The 24,064-nt window shown below is 41.0% G+C and overlaps 1 protein-coding gene across 1 annotated transcript; it reads left to right on the top strand.

Annotated features, from left to right (window-relative positions):
- Positions 1-100: 100 nt before the first annotated feature.
- On the top strand, positions 101-23,562 carry MYH1 (myosin heavy chain 1). Its single transcript, XM_006156418.1, is given in 39 exon segments — positions 101-304; positions 398-541; positions 656-812; positions 2,076-2,103; positions 2,878-2,992; positions 3,090-3,182; positions 3,314-3,377; positions 4,075-4,173; positions 4,266-4,369; positions 4,521-4,659; positions 4,865-4,983; positions 5,064-5,213; positions 7,144-7,314; positions 8,108-8,420; positions 8,511-8,584; positions 9,695-9,782; positions 9,865-9,982; positions 10,246-10,369; positions 10,455-10,591; positions 10,685-10,940; positions 11,711-11,953; positions 12,044-12,220; positions 13,033-13,178; positions 13,257-13,347; positions 13,430-13,819; positions 14,410-14,536; positions 16,175-16,293; positions 16,454-16,650; positions 17,995-18,178; positions 18,461-18,626; positions 18,712-18,836; positions 19,491-19,668; positions 19,671-19,789; positions 19,877-20,080; positions 20,402-20,527; positions 20,618-20,788; positions 21,019-21,123; positions 21,247-21,342; positions 23,410-23,562. Coding segments are annotated over 39 exon segments (5,814 nt in total).
- Positions 23,563-24,064: the final 502 nt, after the last annotated feature.

Here is a 24,064-nt window from a genome sequence, read left to right as displayed (position 1 = left end):
AAATATGAATCTAATGTTCTCATTTCTGGATGTCTGCATTCTCTTTTCTTCCTCTGCCAGACAGGGTCCTGAGCGAGGCTGCCATCGCTAACCCGCAGCCATGAGTTCTGACTCTGAGATGGCCATTTTCGGGGAGGCTGCTCCTTTCCTCCGAAAGTCTGAAAAGGAGCGCATTGAGGCCCAGAATAGGCCCTTTGATGCCAAGACATCTGTCTTCGTGGTGGATGCTAAGGAGTCCTTTGTGAAAGCAACGGTGCAGAGCAGGGAAGGGGGGAAGGTGACAGCCAAGACTGAAGCTGGAGCTGTGAGTTAAACATCTGGAGCTGGTCACACATGCCTGATTTGGAGTAGGGTGGTTGACATTGATTTTCTGACGTGGTCTTTCTTGTCTGGACAGACCGTAACTGTGAAAGATGACCAAGTCTATCCCATGAACCCCCCCAAGTATGACAAGATCGAGGACATGGCCATGATGACCCACCTCCACGAGCCTGCTGTGCTGTACAACCTCAAAGAGCGCTACGCAGCCTGGATGATCTACGTGAGTGCTTTCTCACGGCCCTCCACTCAGGCGGGAAGTTCACAGCTTTGGAAAAATGCCACGTATTAAGGTCCCCATTGAATAATTATATCCCCCCTTTTTTTGTTATTACAGACCTACTCAGGCCTGTTCTGTGTCACTGTCAACCCCTATAAGTGGCTGCCGGTGTATAATGCAGAGGTGGTGACGGCCTACAGAGGCAAAAAGCGACAGGAGGCCCCGCCCCACATCTTCTCCATCTCTGACAATGCCTATCAGTTCATGCTGACTGGTGAGCGGCTCAAGCGGTTTTCATATGAATTATTTTACCACCCATAATCCCGAAATGTGAGAGATAAAAAGGCCTGTAGAAATAAAGGTGATGCAGGCAGTAGGGGCACTGCTTTCCGATGCTGGATGCTGCATAGGAAGGCGCTGGGTTTGTGTCCAGAAAACAAACCTGAACACACTGGGCATGCCCATGGTCTTGGCTGCCTGCAGGGCTTCAGGGAGGATTAAGGTATGAAGAATGAAAACCTATGTGAGACCTCTCTTTCTCTCTCAAGAAGAAAATAAATGGACTTTAAAATATCAATAGGTAATCTGATCCAACCCACTGGTTGCACAAAATTAGTGACAAAAGCACAGAGATGTATACTGTCAAAACTGGGACTAAAACTCAGTTCCTCTGTTTCAAAAACTCCATGACTTTGTCAGACCATGCTATTCTACATCCTGTAAGTTTAATTGGTTTTGAAACATATGCTTTACATTACATATTTAACTAGTAAGAGTAAGATTGAGTAACAACCAAATCCTATATTGAATAAAAATGAAAAATACATATTCAATCCTTTCAATGCCCCAGTTTCTTGTTGATTATAAATTAGATACTTTCAGAAGTATTTCTGTTTCTTTAAAGTCATCAGAGTATATCTTAGAGATAGTGTCCTCTCCTTGAATGAAGGCAATGCTCTGGGCTAAATGCACATGCACAGGAATGGTTCTTTTCCCTTTTGAAAGAATTTTGCTTTGATTGAGACACCAACTCTTACCTGATCTTTCTTTAACCAAATAGCACACTTTGGGGAAGGCTTAATAGGGTTGTAGTCTGGAGCCATAAAACTAGAATTTTTTTTTTTCTTAGTGAGACCATTTGATCCATTTAGAAACTAAATCTCAACTTTAGTTTGATTAAACTACTTAACCTATTAAGCCACAGTCCAAACCCTTGGCATATTATGCATTTTTCAGTTCTATGCATTAATTAGCAGCCAGCAGACACTGAAATCTACAGTTAACAACCAGGGAATATTCTGCCAACTGGACACACTTCCTGTGGTAACTAAAGACTTTAAGATATGACAGGATTTTATGTTTCTCTTCCTCAGTTTAAAAAGCTTAAGAATAATACCAAGTATAACTTCACAATAATATACCGAAAAGCTCTATTAAAAATATGACCTTTAGACACATATGTTTTAAGTGTTTTCCTATAGAAAATTCTGTGTATGTAATTAATAGATATGCTGATCACTCACTGTTTTTCTTCTAGATCGGGAGAATCAGTCTATCTTAATCACGTATGTATTATTATTCTGAGACTTAAGGGTATTTGATTCTCACTGGGAAAATGACAAAGCAAAAGAAGAAATTAGTTAATACCCCACACTAAAACAATGTCAGGATCAACTATGAGCTATACATTGTTTTAGCTTTATTGTAGGGTTTAGATTAAGTCAGAAGAAACATAATATAACAATATTCCAATTATCTCATTGCTAGTCCAGTCTTGAAAGTTCTACAGAACCTTCTTGGGGTAAAGAAATGTAAATCATCCTCTCTTAGCTTGACCAGGAACCAGAACAGGACAGGGAGCAGTGCACAGCCTTCAGAGGGTAGAGCAGTTTAGGACTATTACCAAGGGTTCATTTCTGAGGCCCTCCTAGGGAGTGTCTGTTCCTTTAAAAGTCCTAACTTAAGCCATGTCTCTAATTTGAGGATGCTGAAGAACACATGGACATTATGGAGAATTTCTTACTCATTATTCCATTTACTACATAGTTACGGAAGAGTTGCTTTGTGGGCCACTCAAGCCCAGCCTTCGACACTTAGGAAAGAGCCTGGCATATTTTAAGCACTCAAGAAATATTTATTAAGTTAATAATTAGTGAACCTGTGTACTTCTTGTCAATGCAAAACAATGGAAATAATATGAGCTATATGTAGGCTGAAGAGAAAGATCTAGAAGAAACACTTAGAGAGATACAAGGACAGATCCATGAGTAGGAAATGTTGATGGCAGAAGTAATTTCATGTATAACAGTGCTTAATTTCTCACATTTGGTCTTTGACAGCGGAGAATCCGGGGCAGGGAAGACTGTGAACACGAAGCGTGTCATCCAGTACTTTGCAACAATTGCAGTTACTGGGGAGAAGAAGAAGGAGGAAGCTTCCTCTGGCAAAATGCAGGTACGTCTGATAGCCAAACCCAGAGTCCAAATCAAGGCTCTGCCGTGGCTTTCAGAAGTCTGAGCCTCAGATGTGAGGGCTGCTCTTGCCTTTGCAGGGGACCCTTGAAGATCAAATCATCAGCGCCAACCCTCTTCTGGAGGCCTTTGGCAATGCCAAGACCGTGAGGAACGACAACTCCTCTCGCTTTGTAAGTCTCTTAGTCACAGAAGGGTATTCTTTGTCTTTCAATGCCAGAGAAGGCATGTCTGAATTATTTCGGTTTCATCTATTGTATGCACTTCAAGTTTTGTGTAAAACGTCATCTTTTTTATTTGCTAGGGTAAATTCATCAGGATCCACTTTGGTACCACAGGGAAACTGGCTTCTGCTGACATTGAAACATGTGAGTAACAGGACCTCCAAAACAGAATCCAAGAATGACAAATGATGGTCTGGAGGAACACTATGCAGCTCCTGCTGAGCATGGAGCCTGTGAAACACCAGCCCGCTGCCAAACATGCCCGTGGCCAGTGCCAGTCTAATCCATAACCACAGTGTGCTTCGCCCATTCCAGGCATGAGCTAATGATCCTGTAGAAACTGCCAGGGACTCTGGGGCTTGTCTGTCTGAAGTATACTAGCCTCGGAGTAATTTCACATCTCTCTTTAAAAAAAAAAAAAGAAAAAGAACAAAAACTAACAGTAGACGTAAATGAGTTGCCTCTGGGTTGAGGATGTATCATTTTTTCCCCTAGTATGAGCCTTGAAAACTGTTGTTCTTTGTGGCTCCTCTATTATAGAATGACAGGAGACCCTGGAGGGAGGGAAGAATCTCAGACTCCTTATATATCAAATGTCAAGGATCTTATGTAATGAGAAGTAAATTTGTGTTGGGTAAAACATGTTTGGCCTTCTTTCTCTGGGGAAACTAAAAGGAACTACAATGGTGTTAGTAGAAACAGAATATGTGGAGCCTCATGAGAATGCTCAGCTGAAATCTCATGGGGCCAATAAGATTCCACTAATGGCAACAAGTTCCATAATTACTTCCGGTACTTTCTGATTTTTTTCCCCCAATCCTGTGTCTACTATCCACTACAGATCTTCTGGAGAAGTCTAGAGTTACTTTCCAACTAAAGGCAGAAAGAAGCTACCATATTTTTTATCAGATCATGTCTAATAAGAAGCCAGATCTAATTGGTAAGGAAGAACTTAAACTCACAGGCTAAGAGTTAGTCATTATTTTAACATCTTCTAATGTAAAGCACATACTCTGGATTCTGTGTTCCCAGAAATGCTCCTGATCACCACCAACCCGTACGACTATGCCTTCGTCAGTCAGGGGGAGATCACAGTGCCCAGCATTGATGACCAAGAAGAGCTGATGGCCACAGACGTAAGTCACACGTTGATTTTTTAAAAATCCATTATGTGCGGGAATGATAATTATAGCCCACTGTAGGTGTGGTTGTTTTCAGATACGGTGTAAATTCTAAATAAGTAAGAGTCTTCTGCCCTAATGTCTGCCTTCTCATCTCTCCTGGCAGAGTGCCATTGACATTCTGGGCTTCACTTCTGATGAAAGGGTGTCCATCTATAAGCTCACGGGGGCCGTGATGCATTATGGGAACATGAAATTCAAGCAGAAGCAGCGTGAGGAGCAAGCTGAGCCAGATGGCACTGAAGGTACCAAATAAACCTCCATCTGCATTTAATGAGAAAACACAGGCCAAAAAAAAGTCCCATTCCAGACTCATGTCCCTTTTACCACTGAGCTTCAGATGGACATACACAAATTTACCCCCACTTTCTACAAAGCAATTTACTCTGCCTTTATGGGTTGTGAGGCCCAGAGTAGGTCATGTTGGGTCCCTAAATTGTGTTTCTGCAGTTGCTGACAAGGCAGCCTATCTCCAAAGTCTGAACTCTGCTGACCTGCTCAAAGCCCTCTGCTACCCCAGAGTTAAGGTCGGCAATGAGTATGTCACCAAAGGCCAGACGGTGCAGCAGGTAAGTGCATGGCCTCAGGGAATCACACACCTTCCTGGCGTGTCTTTAATACACCAACAAACATTACTCTGTCTGTGAAGGTGTACAATGCAGTGGGTGCTCTGGCCAAAGCCGTCTACGAGAAGATGTTCCTGTGGATGGTCACCCGCATCAACCAGCAGCTGGACACCAAGCAGCCCAGGCAGTACTTCATCGGGGTCCTGGACATCGCTGGCTTTGAGATCTTTGACGTGAGTCAGCAGAAACTTTGTAACAGAAGAGTTTATAAATCTTACTGCAGGACGACTGCAGTCATGCATGGAAAGGGTCTATAAGAAATAACTGCACTACAAACTTATCTGACACATGAAAGAGGTCCAAAAAACCATGAAAGGGCATGGACTTCAGAATGAGACCGACTAGGATTCACACTCCTGATGTGTCAGCTCCTAGATGTGTGATAATGGGGATGGTACCTGGCTATAATGGGGCAGATTCAACTGGTACCTGTAGGTAAAACATTTAGCACTCTAGATAACACACTAGCTTCTGAGATCTTTCTGCCAGTTACAAAATTTCTGAATTAAGAGCCCTTAGCACCGTCCCTAAGCACATGTCAGCACTCAGGAAATGATAAAGTTGGTAGCAGGCAACAGCGGCATCAAAGATAGTGGCGGGGGAGGCAATGATAAACTCGAGGAAGCACGTTAAGATTCCTATCTGCCTAAACAAGGGAAATGAAGTGTGTTTTAAATATTAGGGCAAACTGCAATACCCAGGTATAGAGGATGGAAATGGCATTGTAATAAATTCAAATGTGTCTGTATTATTCCAGATAATGGAATATTCCAGATACCTGCAATATTCCAGATATGTATCTTCCAAATGTCACACATTTAAATCTTTTGCTATGCATGAAATGATAGAAACTGGATGCAATTTTCTGAGTTCTGGGGACAAGAGCACTTCTAGAAATTCCCAAGCTATCATGGGAAAAGAAAATTAAGCTGTTACCAAAAAGGAACAAGCAGAACAATCCACAGACTTTTAAATTAAAAAAAAAAAAGATGGTGTAAACCTGCAACTTCTTTGAGTTTAAAAAAAGATCCATTTTATTAAGTTATACCATATAATTCATCTATTTAAAGCATATAGTTCAATGTCTTTAGTATATTCATAGACATGTGCTACTTTGATTGCCATGATAATCAATTCCAGAACATTTCATCATTCCAACAGGAAATTCCATATCTATTAAGCAGTTAATCCACACCTATTAAGCAATCTATCCCCCCCTCACCCCAGGCCCTGGAAACCACCAACCTGCCTTCTGTCCCTGGATGTGCCTATTCTGGACATTTCATATGTTTGCAGACTGACTTCCTTCACTTAGCATAGCGTTTGCCAGGTCCACCCATGTTGTAGAACCACACTGACATCTGTATTTGTCTTAGACGAGGGCATCCTCAATTATGTTCATACCTTGGTGTCCTGGTTAATAATGGCATTTCCACTCAATGCAGTTAGGAGAAACTACTCAAGTTCAGGGGGCTGTTACAAAAACTGGCTCAGGGGTCAAACTGTTGGGCTACCCACCATGACCCTTTATTCATATGGCCTTGCACAGGTTATTTAACTTTCTGCCAGTGCCTCCTTGCCCAGAAATAGGGAATATCATACCACTTTGAAAAGTTACTCATGAGTATTAAATGCAAGAATTCAGACAAAGCAGTGTCGCTCATGTAGTAAATGTTCAACGACTGTTAGCTGTTGAATTTTTATTCCTATTATTAATAAACAACACACATACTGTGGCTCAGATCTAGCAAACTTAGCTAGTTATACAACATAATTGAAAAGCTAAATCATTCAGAAACTCTGATCAACTATATAGATATCGTAAACACCAAACAATTTTTTAATTGCCTAAGAAAGCATCACTCAGTCCGTTTCTGGGTGTGTGAGATAATTTTAACCAGTGTAGTGACAGCACCGAAACTGTTGTGGCCGACGGTAGCAAAAACAAACAATAACAACAACAAAAATAGGAGGAAGGGGCTTGCTACAATCAAGACAAAACCACACATCCCAAGAGGGCAGTTAGGCTACCCAGCAGAGAAAAGCCCCTTCCAAAGGGGAAGCTGGAACATGAATGTTAATCTGTATTTTCTGCTCCTTTAGTTCAACAGCCTGGAGCAGCTGTGCATCAACTTCACCAACGAGAAACTGCAACAGTTTTTCAACCACCACATGTTCGTGCTGGAGCAGGAGGAGTACAAGAAGGAAGGCATCGAGTGGGAGTTCATCGACTTCGGGATGGACCTGGCTGCCTGCATCGAGCTCATCGAGAAGGTTCGCTTCCTTACTTCAGACCACAGATTACACTGCTACACATATTCAAAAGAAAACCATAAAGCCTTGGTATATGCTATGGTAAAAGATTTCTACTGGTAAACAAAAGCAGAAAAATTCCTTCTTTAGTCACCCTCTCATGGTAGGTATTCCAGTAAAAGGAGACTGAGTACTTCCCAGGGAGTCCAAAACTCTACACTTCACCTGCACCTTGCAACACCAAGCTTTGCATTTAAAGCCATCCTTCCTAATAAAAATAGCACTTACTAGAATATTTTTTATTTAATATTTCATTGTTATCCTAAGATGTATTATTAGTAGTACTTGAAGTACGAATTTACAACACTTTAAATCAAAGCCTTTCAAATTCTATTTGTGCCCCAAACTAATGAAGAATGTTAATATAATTACAGATTTCCTTAATCTCAGCCCTAGAAATGCTTTTGGCTAAGTGTGGACTGAAGCCTTGAAATCTGAATTTTTAACAAGTGATTCTGATGTGGCTAATTTGCAAGCCACACTTGGAGAAATATTCTCTAAGGCCTTGAGAGTAAAGGCACAAATGCCACCAGAGCACAGCCCCTATTCTGTCACATCCCAGAGCTTGACACAGTGCCTGGCTTTCGGAGAAGCATTAATAAATGTTAAATTAGTAACTTCTGACCAAAGAAATGTATTTTCATTAGCTTTGTAGAACTAATAGGTGAATTTGCTCCATGGGATCATTAGTGTTACCTAGTACTCCTATTAGCAGAGAGAGTTCAAATAGCATTTATCTCTTTCACCATTCCAGCCCATGGGCATCTTCTCCATCCTGGAAGAGGAGTGCATGTTCCCCAAGGCAACAGACACCTCCTTCAAGAACAAGCTGTATGAACAGCATCTTGGCAAGTCCAACAACTTCCAGAAGCCCAAGCCTGCCAAAGGCAAGGTTGAGGCCCACTTCTCGCTGGTGCACTATGCCGGCACCGTGGACTACAACATTGCTGGCTGGCTGGACAAGAACAAGGACCCCCTGAATGAGACCGTGGTCGGGCTGTACCAGAAGTCTGCAATGAAGACTCTGGCTTATCTTTTCTCTGGGGCAGCAGCAGCTGCAGAAGCAGGTCAATAGAATTAATCTTTAATGCAATGTATAAAACATAAACAGAGAAGGCCAGTCTTAAGATTTCTTGTACTTTCTTTCCCCCCCTCAGAGTCTGGCGGCGGTGGAAAGAAGGGTGGTAAGAAGAAGGGTTCTTCTTTCCAGACCGTGTCTGCTCTCTTCAGGGTACAGATTTCATTTTTATCTGATTAGATTTAAGATGACATATTTTTACTTTATGTTGTGGGCAAAGGAAAGTAAGCTTACAAGGATTCAAAAACTAGATGTGACTCAAGGAGATAGGTCAACCAACACTGGTAGAACTGAGCTTTCAGGACCTTCGGGATAGTTTGGAAGAGAGATTTCAATAAAACAAACCACAGGAGCCAGGAGAGATGGGAGTAAATTCATAAGTCAGTATCAGAAGGCAAAATGCAATTTTGATGCCCAGGAATGAGGTCACTTGAAACTTAAAATACTCTGCTGGGGCAGGATTAAGTATGAGATCTACTTGAACCTTTTGGGAGCCTCCAAGTTCTTAGGTCCTTAATATGTTGGTATGGAACTGAAATGAGTAGATTTGAAAGTTGAAAATATAAGGACAGTAGTGGGAAATGGACAGTGAGTCAAAAGGAGGAAATAAGAAACCAGATGTGATAAAAAAAAAAAAGCTCTTTACACAAAATTTGCTTTGCTTTTGGCAATCTAATCCTATTTCCAATAACTGTAGCTCTAATTGTTCTGAAAAAACACGATTTCCATAGGACAGAAAAATTCACACCTGGTAGCATGTTTGTCAGTTTTCTGCCAATTCCCAGAATAAGGTAGTGAAAGGCCATTTTCTATGAAACCAGCAAGTAGAGAGAGCTCTGTATCTTCAACAAGGGATAAGCACTGATAGAGAGGCAGATAGAACTGAAAGACAGGTAAAGAAAGAAATGAGAGATTTAGAGGAACATGTTGAATTAGTAGTAAACTCAGACCACATATGGAGGTGAAAGATTATGAGTAGAGTATTTCCATATGTTTAGTGTCATACTAAATTTTCAACATATACCAGGGAATTCGTCAGCCATTAACAATCACTTCAATAGCTAATGGAAAAATGCTTAGAATGCACAAAATAGAAAGACATGTTGGGAAGGTAGATACTCCAGAGATAACTTCTTGAAAGTTCAAAACTGGATACTATTCATGATAATTGAACTATGTCACAGATCATGATAACTATGTCTGTGTATATAAATGGACAAAATGAGTGAACTTTCTAAACCAGTACTTCATATGGTTCCACAGGAGAATCTGAATAAGCTGATGACCAACTTGAGGAGCACTCACCCTCATTTTGTACGATGCATCATCCCCAATGAAACAAAAACTCCTGGTAAGACATTTCTGTTATTCAGAAGAGCTCCACTGTGTTTACTTTAGACCAGGAATTATAGCATATGCATTCTTTCTCTCAGGGGCCATGGAGCATGAACTCGTCCTGCACCAGCTGCGGTGTAACGGTGTGCTGGAGGGCATCCGCATCTGTAGGAAAGGATTCCCCAGCAGGATCCTTTATGCAGACTTCAAACAGAGGTCAGACATTCTCACTATGAATGACCGTAAGAGTTTCTAGTTATTTTAATTTTTCAGTGAAAGATTCCTTTATTCCTTCTATTCAAATTGAATAGACAAGAAACAAACTTAACAGACTATGTGTAGACATATGCCAAGTCTAAAGTCCATTGAATATACAAGAAATAGATAAAACAGTACATGTGATTTCTTGTTTATGTTAGAATACCCAGATTCCTTATGGGTGACCACAACTATGTCATTTATTTATTTGGCCCAAACAGATACAAGGTATTAAATGCAAGTGCTATCCCTGAAGGACAATTCATTGACAGCAAGAAGGCTTCCGAGAAGCTCCTTGGGTCCATCGATGTTGACCACACCCAATATAAATTTGGTCACACCAAGGTAGTATCTCTAAATCCTACCTGATTCTATTCTTATTCCTTTGAACTGATGTATAGTTTCTGATGTGCACCTTATCTATGTGCAGGTCTTTTTCAAAGCTGGTCTTCTGGGGCTCCTGGAGGAGATGAGAGATGACAAGCTGGCCCAGATAATTACCCGAACCCAGGCCAGGTGCAGAGGGTTCTTGGCAAGAGTGGAGTACCAGAAGATGGTGGAGAGAAGGTATGAATAAGGATACTCAGCCCCATCAGCCCAGGCCTTTTCATTCTTCTGCCTGTAATAATTTTACTTTGAACATTTCTGTTCCTATCACAGAGAGTCCATCTTCTGCATCCAGTACAATGTCCGAGCCTTCATGAATGTGAAGCACTGGCCCTGGATGAAGCTGTATTTCAAGATCAAGCCCCTCCTGAAGAGTGCAGAGACAGAGAAGGAGATGGCCAACATGAAGGAAGAGTTCGAAAAAACCAAAGAAAGTCTGGCAAAGGCTGAAGCCAAAAGAAAAGAGCTAGAAGAAAAAATGGTTGCTCTGATGCAAGAGAAAAATGAGTTGCAACTCCAGGTTCAGTCTGTGAGTATCAGAACCCATTTCTTGCACTCTGACTCTAAAATTTCAGTTTAGTGGTCACTAAGAAAATGTCTAGATTCTACCTCATTTAGGGAATGGTTATCCATCTTTACTAACTCACAACTCTAAGAGTTGTCTGAGAGACTGCTCTACGCAATTTAATATACAGCATTACTAAAAATCACTGTGGTAGGATTCCTTGCTGTCAAAAATGGAAAATAAAAAATTTTCCTTTCCTCATCCCTTCTCCTAATAGAATATGAACTGAAAATAAGATAATCTTTGCTCCCCAATAGTATTCATAATAAAAATGCAAATAAGATAAAAAAGAATATTGTCAGTGAAGAGGCAGGAGGCTTTGTGATAAAAATGCATTAACTTTAGACCAATATTCTGAATGCCTATACCCTAGCAAGTTTTTATTTAACTTTATTTTTTAGAAACTTTCTATTACCTGAAAAAAGAGGATCATGGCAAGGATACAGGCAATGTTTTCTATGGATAATGTCAGTTTTTATGTAAAGCATAAGAGAAATATTGATTTGAGAGAAATATTGGATGGTAGGTTATGGTCTAACCTTTTTTTTTTTTTCTAACCAAAATATTATCAGTTGCTGCCACAAAATCAACAACAGAAACACTAATGGTTGCCCTCTAATAAAAATGAACCTGAGACTTTAAAACATAATTTACTTGTTTGGTTTCAAAATAATAATAAAATATGGAAATGTCCAGAGAACTAAAATCTAAAAGCATATACTATCTCTTCTCAGGAAGCAGACAGCTTGGCTGATGCAGAAGAAAGGTGCGACCAGCTGATCAAAACCAAAATCCAGCTGGAGGCCAAAATCAAAGAGGTGACTGAGAGAGCGGAGGACGAGGAGGAGATCAATGCTGAGCTGACCGCCAAGAAGAGGAAACTGGAGGATGAATGCTCAGAACTCAAGAAGGACATCGATGACCTGGAGCTGACACTGGCCAAGGTTGAAAAGGAGAAGCACGCCACAGAGAACAAGGTGTGACTCACATTCTACAACACTGTGTGTAAGTTCTGCCACCCAACTGAGTTGCTTTATGGGAGAAATAACCTCTCTTGACCTTCGTAGGTGAAAAACCTCACAGAAGAGATGGCCGGCCTGGATGAAACCATCGCAAAGCTGACCAAGGAGAAGAAGGCCCTCCAAGAGGCCCACCAGCAGACCCTGGATGACCTGCAGGCAGAAGAGGACAAAGTCAACACGCTGACCAAAGCCAAGATCAAGCTAGAACAGCAAGTGGATGACGTAAGTCTAACACCATATAAATTAACTTTTTATTTTGTAACTAAGTAAGCACAAGTCTGTCTTCTTATTATGTAGAGGGTTACTATTAAGTGTCTCTTATAATAAGTAGAAGAAAACATCACTCTTGCTACAAGGACTGAGATTTACATACAAGAAATGTGAAAGATCACTAAAGAAATGTATCTGTGAGTAACAGACAATATGGGGAAAGAGAATAAGGGAAAGGAGGGTTAGTATGTTCACCAAGAAAAGCTATGCATCGAGAGAGAGAGAGATCTTTTACTAGGTTTTGGCAGGATAGAGGACAGAGAAGGCTTTTAGGCAGGGAGCATAGCAACAGCAAAAAAGCAGTATGAGCAGTAGGGTTTGCTCTCACAAAAACAAAGAGGACTCTGAATAAGGGAATGTGGAAGATAAATTTGGCTTTGATCTGATATTGAATAGGGAACCCATTATGAATGTCTGAGTAAGGAAGGCATCGATAGAGATTACAGTTTGAAAATACTACCCTGGTACCCATCCCATGTGTTGAAGTGTTGATCACAATGGATTCCATTGGAGAGAGATGGAAGGCATGAGGTCTTACTAGCAGTTTATTATAATAATGTGATAATGAGTCGTGTTTTACCTTTTAGTAGTGAATCCTTGGTTTAGGTCAGTACCAACAAAAATGGAATCCATGGGATAAATCTACTTAATTCATAGAAAAATTTAAATAGTCTACTGATTAGATATGAATTTATGTTTAAAAGTTCAACCTGGGGCAAAAGCTAGTGTCAATCTAGGAACTAAATTCATGAATTAACTTTTAGCTTGAAGGCTCTTTGGAACAAGAGAAGAAAATTAGGATGGACCTAGAAAGAGCAAAAAGGAAACTGGAGGGAGACCTGAAATTGGCCCAAGAATCCACAATGGATGTAGAAAATGACAAACAGCAACTTGATGAAAAGCTTAAAAAGTAAGCAGTAAGGACCAAAATTTCATGGGGACTTACTATTAATATTTCTGTTACTGACATAAAGTGTTTTTCTAATAGGAAAGAGTTTGAAATGAGTAATTTGCAAAGCAAGATTGAAGATGAACAGGCCCTTGGGATGCAGTTGCAGAAGAAGATCAAAGAGTTACAGGTAAGGACACCTCCACCTTTTCTGGGCATCATGGGGACACAATTGCCATGAATTCACATTAATGTTGACATATCACTCTCAGGCCCGTATTGAGGAGCTGGAGGAGGAAATCGAGGCAGAGCGGGCCTCCAGAGCCAAAGCAGAGAAGCAGCGCTCTGACCTCTCCCGGGAACTGGAGGAGATCAGTGAGCGGCTGGAAGAGGCCGGTGGCGCCACTTCCGCCCAGATTGAGATGAACAAGAAGCGGGAGGCTGAGTTCCAGAAAATGCGCAGGGACCTAGAGGAGGCCACCCTGCAGCATGAAGCCACGGCAGCCACCCTGAGGAAGAAGCACGCAGATAGCGTGGCTGAGCTCGGGGAGCAGATTGACAACCTGCAGAGGGTCAAGCAGAAGCTGGAGAAGGAGAAGAGCGAGATGAAGATGGAGATTGATGACCTTGCTAGCAATATGGAAGCTGTCTCCAAATCGAAGGTACAATCTTGATTTAAGTCTTAAAGAGGCTTTTGTAGAGTAGGTAGGAGTGAGCCTTTCAGGAGTCATTAGTAACAGGGAAAGACTCGGGCAGTACAAGGCAGGGCACCTCGGGGAGAGGGGCAGCTCAGATATGTTCACTCTTTGAGACTCTCCATATCCAAGGAAGCATGAAAACGTAAACTCCTTTGAATAAAAAATGCAATTTAACTATACATTTTTGAGAGTTTCCAAACATTTCACTTTAGTTATTGGGCTTTTTGGGTTTCCTTTAAGCACAAATATAATTTGCTTCTCAGACACATCTCATGAGCTGAATCAGGCATCATCCCTCTCATATCTCGAATTAGACAAATTAACAAAGATGTTAAATTCACAATGCAGTTTGGTAGCAGTATGCTCACACCACATTGCTTCTTACTCTTTCCATCACAGTCGAAGACCTTTGTTGTTTTTGTTAGTTTGTTTGTAGAGATAGCTTATTCTCAAAACAAACGAGAACCGCAGCTCCTATGGAGCGTTTGGATTATTGAAACTTTCTTTGGACCAAATACTTGCTTGAGATGACTTCTACCACTTTTTGAATGCAGGGAAATCTTGAAAAGATGTGCCGCACCCTAGAAGATCAGGTGAGTGAGCTTAAGACCAAGGAAGAAGAGCAGCAGCGGCTGATCAATGACCTGACGGCCCAGAGAGCACGCCTGCAGACCGAATCAGGTGGGCCATTTGCCAGTGTTCACCATGAAGGACGGATTTACCCTGGATGTTCAATTTGCTGACAAACTACATTGACTTACTTGAAATCACACACTATATCTCACTGGTGGGGGGTGGAGGGGCAGGGAAGGACCTACTAATATAAACATATTATGGACCACTGGCATGAGGCCGCCTTCCTAGATAGACAGACAGACAGACAGACAGACAGACAGGTACACATATATAAAGGGATAGAGAGATACATTCAGGTATGTAGGTAGATAACTAGATAGATAGAGACAGATATACAGATTAGACAGATAAATAAATAAATCCAGGTCTATTTTTTAACATTTTCCACTGGATTTGGCAGTAATCAAAAAAGTTATGACATGAAGCATATTCTCACCATATCTCTTTTCACCTTTTGAAATGCTTTCACGAGCTGTTTGTTACTTTTTTTTCTTCATTAGTCTCTGTAATGCTATCCTCATTTTTAAAAGGACATAGATTACGGTAGGGATTAGGTGACTCATCTAAGAATTCTTACTCCAGTCTTTTTCCTGAAGTCTTGCCAATTGCTGGTAACTAACACAGTTGAGTAGGAAAACACTCAGGACCACCCAGCCACCGAGCATTCAAGTGAGGTCCGCAGATGTTTGATGAGCCAGACTGTAAGGTCGCTGCAGATACTCCTCCTCTTATTGGCTTGTCCAACATTCTATCGAAGTTCTACCTCCCCACATAAGAGATAACAAGATGAAAACTGTTTCAGGACTCATTTGGGCTACTAAAGCATTAGGCAGGTAAAAGTATTAGAGAATGGCTATTTTGTCATTTTCATTTAAATATCGTTTTTTCCATACTAAGGCTCAAAATAAGGTTTCTATTATTGTTACAAAGGTGGCCAGAACACTTCATGAAACAAATAAGAGTTTGAGGGTCAAAAAGAAAAAGAAATTAAACTTGAGATTCTTATTCAATGTCAAAGAGACAAAGTTTCCAGGCAACTATTTTTAAAATGATGCTAAAAGGTTTTCTCCCTTTTCTAGCATAATCTAGTGTATTTTCTGAATTGTGAGTGCTTAAAGAATTGAAGACAAATTTAAATGCCACTTCATTTGAGAACTGGTTAGTTATCTAGAAACCAACCTGTTCTGAGAGTAGGACACTTGAGCATATCTTAATATAAAATTGCTTCCAGGATTTTCTTTTGAACATCACTTCCATTTACAGAGGCAATTACTCAAAGTCCCCTATTTTCCACAGAATACATTATTTTTTCCTAACCAATTTTTAATGGAAACTAAACTAGTACACCACCACTGCCTTAGATTAAAGCATTGGAAGTTTTGTTGTTTTGATTTACATTTTTTTCATGTTTCTTAATCAACTCCTACTGTGATGAAATAATATAAAAAATATCCCCAAATCTTTCTGTGTTGTTCCTAAGAAGCATGTAACATGCCTCAATGATTTCCATACTTCTCGTGAACATAGACTTGCTCAACAGGGTTAAAGTGGGTGCTGGTAGTTGGCTGTAATCCACTCTCTCCATTGTATCTAGCCCTGGCTCCTTTTCACTGCTGCTAGTTTTTATTTTAGATCTTCAGTTTCCAAAGTAAGGTTGTATTGTCTGAATCTTGGTCTTTATAGGTGAATTTTCACGCCAGCTAGATGAAAAAGACTCATTAGTTTCTCAGCTCTCAAGGGGCAAACAGGCATTCACACAACAGATTGAGGAACTGAAAAGGCAGCTTGAAGAGGAAGTAAAGGTGAGCCCGATTTCTCGCTGTTGCTATTGTTGTGGTCATTGTCTTTGTGGTTGTTTTCTGCTTACTTTTTCAGATTTTTTTTCTGGTGACCTACAGGAGCATAGGAACTAAATAGCATTTTAAAGATATAAAATTAAGTCACAAATCTCTATGTTCTCAGGCCAAGAGTGCCCTGGCCCACGCCCTGCAGTCCTCCCGCCATGACTGTGACCTGCTGCGGGCACAGCACGAGGAGGAGCAGGAGGGCAAGGCTGAGCTGCAGAGGGCGCTGTCCAAGGCCAACAGTGAGGTGGCCCAGTGGAGGACCAAATACGAGACGGATGCCATCCAGCGCACGGAGGAGCTGGAGGAGGCCAAGTATGTTCTAGACAGTTAAAATGAAAATATCTCCCCTTTTCAATCAGAATGCATCTGCTCTAAGTACTATATCAGTAAATAAGGGCCCTGCTCTCAAAACACATATATACCTTTCCATGCCCCGCCCCCCCGCCAGGACTGTGACCTGCTGCGGGAACAGTACGAGGAGGAACAGGAAGCCAAGGCTGAGCTGCAGAGGGCGATGTCCAAGGCCAACAGCGAGGTGGCCCAGTGGAGGACCAAATACGAGACGGATGCCATCCAGCGCACGGAGGAGCTGGAGGAGGCCAAGTATGTTCTAGACAGTTAAAATGAAAATATCTCCCCTTTTCAATCAGAATGCATCTGCTCTAAGTACTATATCAGTAAATAAGGGCCCTGCTCTCAAAACACATATATACCTTTCCATGCCTCTCTTTCCTCTTGGCCACTAATGGGAAAATTGGTGCAGAGCGATGGCAAGAGAAAAATAATCAGTCTCTAAAACACAGTTCTTCCTTCTGAAATGTAAAGCTGTGACTATTTGTAGCAGAAAATAGAAACATGTTATCAAAGACCAAAAAGTACACAGAAAATTCTGTAATAAGAAAAAAACATATTGTTTTATAAGCGACTAAATATTCAATTCAATTCAATTCAAAAGTTTAAGACTGAATTGTAATAAGAATAGGGGCAGAGAAGAACCTACTTATTCTAAGGAAAGTTTAAGACAATAGTATTAGGAAAGTTAAAGTCATTTATTCTGAGAATAATGTATAATCATATTGCTGGAATTCATGTTTTGGTGGATGCCCTGCAAGAGAGTCTAAGAGGAGCTTGCAATTTTTATTGATTTGGGAAAGCTTATTTTTCTTAACAGATTAATGAAAAGCTGATCAAAAATGAGAAACACAACCAGACAAAATCAACTTATTTCATTTAAATTCTATCTATCCAACAGTTGAGTTCCTATTATGTAAGACAGCCTACAAGAATATGAAGGTTACTAATGTATAGATTCTACTCTCTGAGAATTAAAATTAAGTGGAGATATAGACAAACGATAGTGATCTAAGGTCGATAGTAACATTTCACAAAGAAGAAATAACCAGCTACCTTATGGTGTAAAATGTTGATTCAGGCTTAAAAATCTGACTATGAAGTATGGCAATACTAAAATTCAGTTCTTTTCAGTGTTTGGTGGTAGGGAGTGGAAATGAGTTAACACAGAACGGGACCCATAAAACAATCTTAATAAGCAAAGTACTGAAGTCTCGCTGTGGAAGTCGCTCACTCAGACACATTTTGAAATGCCTGATTCTGTTAATGGTCGTTCACTACTATTGCACATAATTCACTTTCCAGGAAGAAGCTGGCCCAGCGTCTACAGGATGCTGAGGAGCACGTGGAAGCTGTGAACGCCAAATGTGCTTCCCTTGAGAAGACCAAGCAGAGGCTGCAGAATGAGGTGGAGGACCTCATGATTGATGTGGAGAGGACGAACGCTGCCTGTGCGGCCCTGGACAAAAAGCAGAGGAACTTCGATAAGGTATTCTGTCTAGTTTCTGCCTTGACACTCCTCATATGATCAATGGGAGCCAGCTACTGTCAGGGTGCCTTATTCAAACCAGGAAGGCTGTTCCCAGTAGCTCCTGCTCCACTGGTCAGTGTGTGTTGGTGGGAGGGGAGCTCTTGTGGTTTCTAGTCTTCTCATTCATACTTGTTTTTCAGAGTTGCATCACCTCAACTTTGCTGGGGAGTTGCCAGAATAGCTGGCTTTCATCTCATCCAACTTTCCCCACTAAATTTCTTGACCATTTTTACCCTTTAGATCCTGGCAGAATGGAAACAGAAGTATGAAGAAACTCATGCTGAACTTGAAGCTTCTCAGAAGGAGTCCCGCTCCCTCAGCACAGAACTGTTCAAGATTAAGAATGCTTATGAGGAATCCTTAGACCAACTCGAAACCTTGAAGCGGGAAAATAAGAATTTGCAACGTGAGTAGATTTTACCTTTTCTTTAACAAAAGATTTGAAAAATGTTTTTCCTCTCTTAACAAATTTCTATTTTGTTCACCAACAGAGGAGATTTCTGATCTCACGGAACAGATTGCAGAAGGAGGGAAACGAATCCATGAACTGGAAAAAATAAAGAAGCAAGTTGAGCAAGAAAAGTCTGAACTTCAGGCTGCTTTAGAGGAGGCAGAGGTAGACCTTTTATTGTACAATCGTATAATTAGAAGAGGCAGGGTTGGCTCAGTGGTCTGGTGGTTAAGGCTGCCAGACACTCCATGGCTGACCCCATGATTTGAGTCCCAGACCTGGCAGCTTAAGGAACACACTGAACACATGTACATGTGTGCCCAAAATCCTGAAAAGAAGAGAGATGGAGAATAAGGAATTGTGGTGTGACCATGTCCCATAAAGGGTGCTTTCTCTTTTCTCTCTATCTCTGTCTCTCTGGTGAGTGCATACAACATCTAGCAAAAATAATAATAATAATAATTACAAGAGGAATGCTACTGAATGCAAGGATTGGTAAATCAAGAAAAATAAAAAAAAAAAAATTTTACTCTGTGTACCAAGCAAGTGGATAGAGAATTGACCTTGCATACAACTAACATAATCATATGTCAGGAATTGAACTAGACACAGAAAACAAAGATGAATACGGTAAGGGAATGCCCTCAGGAGCACAGTCTAGCTGGAGAGATAGAAGTGTATAAAGTGAATAATAACACATGTAGAAATTTCTCTAATAATGGAATAAAGATGTACTATGGCAGCATAAAGATAGGAACTACTTCCTACTTCTACAATATTACACACTTTCCTGCTAATGCCTCTCTTGCTCTCACTCAGGCATCTCTTGAACATGAAGAGGGGAAGATCCTGCGCATCCAGCTTGAGCTGAACCAGGTCAAGTCTGAAATCGATAGGAAAATTGCTGAGAAGGACGAGGAAATTGACCAGCTAAAGAGGAACCACATCAGAGTTGTGGAGTCGATGCAGAGCACACTCGACGCGGAGATCAGGAGCAGGTCAGGCTCAAGAAGAAGATGGAGGGCGACCTCAATGAGATGGAAATCCAGCTGAACCATGCCAACCGCATGGCCGCCGAAGCCCTGAGGAACTACAGGAACACCCAAGGCATCCTCAAGGTAAATGACTCTAGGAGATGGTCCAGGGATGACGGGCGGAACTGTCATCCTGAGAAAGTGACATCTCAATGAGTGTTTGCTCCACAGGACACCCAGCTCCACCTGGATGATGCTCTGCGGGGCCAGGAGGACCTGAAGGAGCAGCTGGCCATGGTGGAGCGCAGAGCCAACCTGCTGCAGGCCGAGATCGAGGAGCTGCGGGCCACCCTGGAGCAGACGGAGAGGAGCAGGAAAATCGCAGAACAGGAGCTCCTGGATGCCAGCGAGCGCGTCCAGCTCCTCCACACACAGGTGGGTAAATAGGATATTAAAAAATGCAAATGAATTAAAATGAAATTCTCTAATCTTAGCACTATTTAAAAATTTATTCATAATGTTTTATGGAGGATACAGTTTAAAATATGTAATTGTTTTGGTTAACCTTATATCTGTGTATCTTAACTGTCATATACAGAGTTGACTATCTTTTACATTGTCAGATGAGATCATGTATGGACCAAGGAGTGATAATAATTCGTTCTTTTAATTTATTAGTTGGCATTTATTAGAACATCATGCATCCTAATTTTGCTCTAGTGTACTTAATATTTCTAAATTTATTATTTTAACCAGAACACCAGCCTGATCAACACCAAGAAGAAGCTGGAGACAGACATTTCCCAGATCCAGGGAGAGATGGAGGACATTGTGCAGGAAGCCCGCAATGCAGAAGAGAAGGCCAAGAAGGCCATCACTGATGTGAGTAGAGGGCAATGCAGTGGTGGGCAAACTTGAGTCTTTATGAGCTCTCTCAGCTCTCTTAACCAATTCTGTTTTATTGCTCATCAGGCAGCCATGATGGCTGAGGAGCTGAAGAAGGAGCAGGACACCAGCGCCCACCTGGAGCGGATGAAGAAGAACCTGGAACAGACAGTGAAGGACCTGCAGCACCGTCTGGATGAGGCTGAGCAGCTGGCGCTGAAGGGTGGGAAGAAACAGATCCAGAAACTGGAGGCCAGGGTGGGTCTCCTGATCATAATATATTCCCATCTTCTTCCAATCCAAACCAAGACTCTGACTGCCTAGCACTGCTAGGTGATGTGCTGCATACTGAAATGGAGATACTTCCTGCTGTCCAAGAGCTTAGGGGGGGCGGAAAGGGTGGTATTAGTAGACTGGGGCATCAAAAACTACCTATAAAGCAGAGAAAAAGAAGTATATGGTAAAGGTAGAAATTCATTTTCTTGCAGGTTCGTGAACTTGAAGGAGAAGTTGAAAATGAACAGAAGCGCAATGTTGAAGCTGTCAAGGGCCTGCGCAAACATGAGAGGAGAGTGAAGGAACTCACTTACCAGGTAAGGAGAATGATCTCCCTATATTTTCACCTCAGTCTGCAAGGGATTAAAAAGCCATATGTATAATAAATTGTGATCGCATTTTTACTTCCAAGGAACTCACTCTTTAAACTCTTATTTCAGACTGAGGAAGACCGCAAAAATATTCTCAGGCTCCAAGACCTGGTGGACAAACTGCAAGCGAAGGTGAAGGCTTACAAGAGACAAGCCGAGGAAGCGGTGAGTTCGGAGCCCCTTGGGTTGATTGAGCAGCCTCCAGTTCTCAGGCATGACGGGGCTGATTTTGTTAAAAGAATGAAAAAAATGATGAGTGAAATGAGGAGGGATAAAAGGAAAATGATTGAATGAAAGTCTGAGAATGAGATGAAAGCAACCACTTGGCAAGCCAGGAAGAGATGTTCTAGGAAAGTAGAAGAACAAATACAAAGCTTTTGAATGGATAAGAGTCTGGTTCAAGAAGTAGAAAGAATAAGGGTGAGATCAGCACATAGGGGGCTGGAGACCCAGGCAATAGGCAGCTTACAGGGACTTCCAGGCCATGGTTAGTAAATCTGGATTCTATTGCAAATACAAGAAGGTACTGAGAAGCCATGGGGGAGGGGGATAGCCTGGGTCAGTTATAACTGGTTTATATTTTTTAAAAAGAGTATTCTGGCTACTATGAAGGGATTATTGGATAACAGATGGGTGCAGGGAGGCATGTTATGTAGCTGTTCATGTGGTCCTGTGGCTTGGATTAGGGTAGCAGTGGAGCGGAGAGAGAGAAGTAGAGAGATTCAAGATATACTTTGAAGGTAGAAACCACAAAATATTCTATTAGGTTGCATTTGGGAGGTGAAAGAAAGGGAATCGAGGGCAATTAATTCATCAAGTTTGTGATTTAAGTAACCAAGTGGATAGTATAAAACTTACTAAAATGTACTAAAATGGAGAACTTAGGGGAGGAAATATTTACAGGGCAGGAAGAAAATAGGAATTCCATTTTGATATATTCAGTGTGACATACAAATGAAGATGTCAAGTAATATTGAATAGAGGAGTCTAGAGCTCAGGAGATCTCAGTTATGTGCAAACCTTTATAGATTTGTACTTTGTAAGGTAGATTCTTGGCATTCTACCTTATCTTATTTTCCAATCCTGTTATTCATCTGAAATAATAATCAAATATTAATGTTCTAAATTTAGATGAACATACCTACATTACACAAATGAATTCTTTTTTCTTTAATGATTTTCCCCCTACTGACCTCTGACGTCTAAGAGAAAAAGAAAGGGATGAGGAGGTGAGACAGGAGGAGAGAACAGATAAACACACATGTGCACACACACACATACCTGCACACCCACGCCTTGGACAAATTGCTTAACCCTTCTCTAGCTCCTATTGTCTTCATCTATAAAAGGAAGAGAACAGGCTTTTTTTCAAGCCAGGCTATTTAGTAATTCTAGAGTTTATAAATATTCTAAATTTGAATGCCACATTTTGGAGAATTCCTAATGAGACTTTTAAAAATGAATGATTACTGGCAACTAAACTAGAACTGGCCTCAAATTCTCTGCTATATATTCAAACAAAATCAGAATTACTTGGACTATTTTAGGAAACAAACAACTTATTTAATTTGTAAACTTTATTAATGGCAATAATTTATACTCAAGTGGCAATCATTAATATTCAAAGCTAGTAGTTTGATATAATAAATTTGCATACCTGCATATTCAAAAAGTCTGGTTCCATTCTCAGGATTCTGAGAAAAGCCTGGAAACCTGGCATATTTAATAATAGCTCTAAGATGTTTAGCTGTTGAGGAAAATTCAGAGACAAACAGACAAATGTCACCAGTCATTCCTTATTGTCTGAGTTCAAGAAGCACAACAGAAGCAAATAGGGGGAAAAAATGAAGAATGATTCTCTAGGCCTTTTAAAAGATCGATTAGAGGGATCAGCAGTTAGCATAATGGCTATGTCTCTGGATTCTCATGTAGTCAACTGTGGTTCGAGTCTCAGACCTGGAGGCTTAAATTCTCGCCAGCCATGTGTGAGTGTGCGTGTCCAAGATCCCAAGAGGAGAATGGAGGAGAAGGGATTGCAGCATGGGCATCCCCCTTGGGATGTGATTGTTCGCTTTCTGTTTGTCTCTTTCTGGCGAGCCTAAGTGCCCTATAGCAAAAAAAAAAAAAAAAAAAAAAAAAAAAAAAAAAAATCGACCAGAGACACTAGCCTGTGAGAATCTAGAATCTAGAAATTCTACACTTTTTTCCTCACAAACGCATTCACATTTATAGGAGGAACAATCCAACGTCAACCTCGCCAAGTTCCGCAAGATCCAGCACGAGCTGGAGGAGGCCGAGGAGCGGGCGGACATCGCAGAGTCCCAGGTCAACAAGCTGCGGGTGAAGAGCCGGGAGGTCCACACCAAAATCATAAGCGAAGAGTAATTCACCCTAATACTGTAAGGTGACCAAAGAAAGCACAAAATGTGAAAATCTTTGTCACTCTGTTTTGTACTTACAACTTTTGGAGATAAAAAATTTATCTGCCAAGAACTTGTGAGTGTCTTTTTTACCTCCCTATCTTTTTATGCACCAAGCTAAAAAAAAGGCTTATATTTACGGAAAACTGCTTAGTCACCAAAATTAAGACAAGAGCAGCTAGGCCAGCCTAGGTAAGTGCCATCAAGGTCCCTGTAGAACATAGGTGATACCTTCGTGGTATTCTGTAGGCACATAGAACTGAGTATCTGGTAAACTTCACTTGGCAAAACATCTGCTAGTCTCTGTTAATAAAGTTATTGACTTTCTTCATAAAATGATAAATCATTTATCCTAAGACTGAATGAAAAATTAAAACATTAATTACATACATAAAAGAAAAAAGTAAAAATGATGAGATTAAATATTGCCAAACTATTTGAAATGTAATCTCTTCACTATAACTATA

The sequence above is a fragment of the Tupaia chinensis genome, unplaced genomic scaffold (assembly GCF_000334495.1).
Source record: "Tupaia chinensis unplaced genomic scaffold, TupChi_1.0 Scaffold000493_1, whole genome shotgun sequence".
NCBI classification, from domain to species: domain Eukaryota; kingdom Metazoa; phylum Chordata; class Mammalia; order Scandentia; family Tupaiidae; genus Tupaia; species Tupaia belangeri.
The sequence above is the reverse complement of the archived record's forward strand: the minus strand, read 5'-3'. Positions and strand labels throughout refer to the sequence as shown.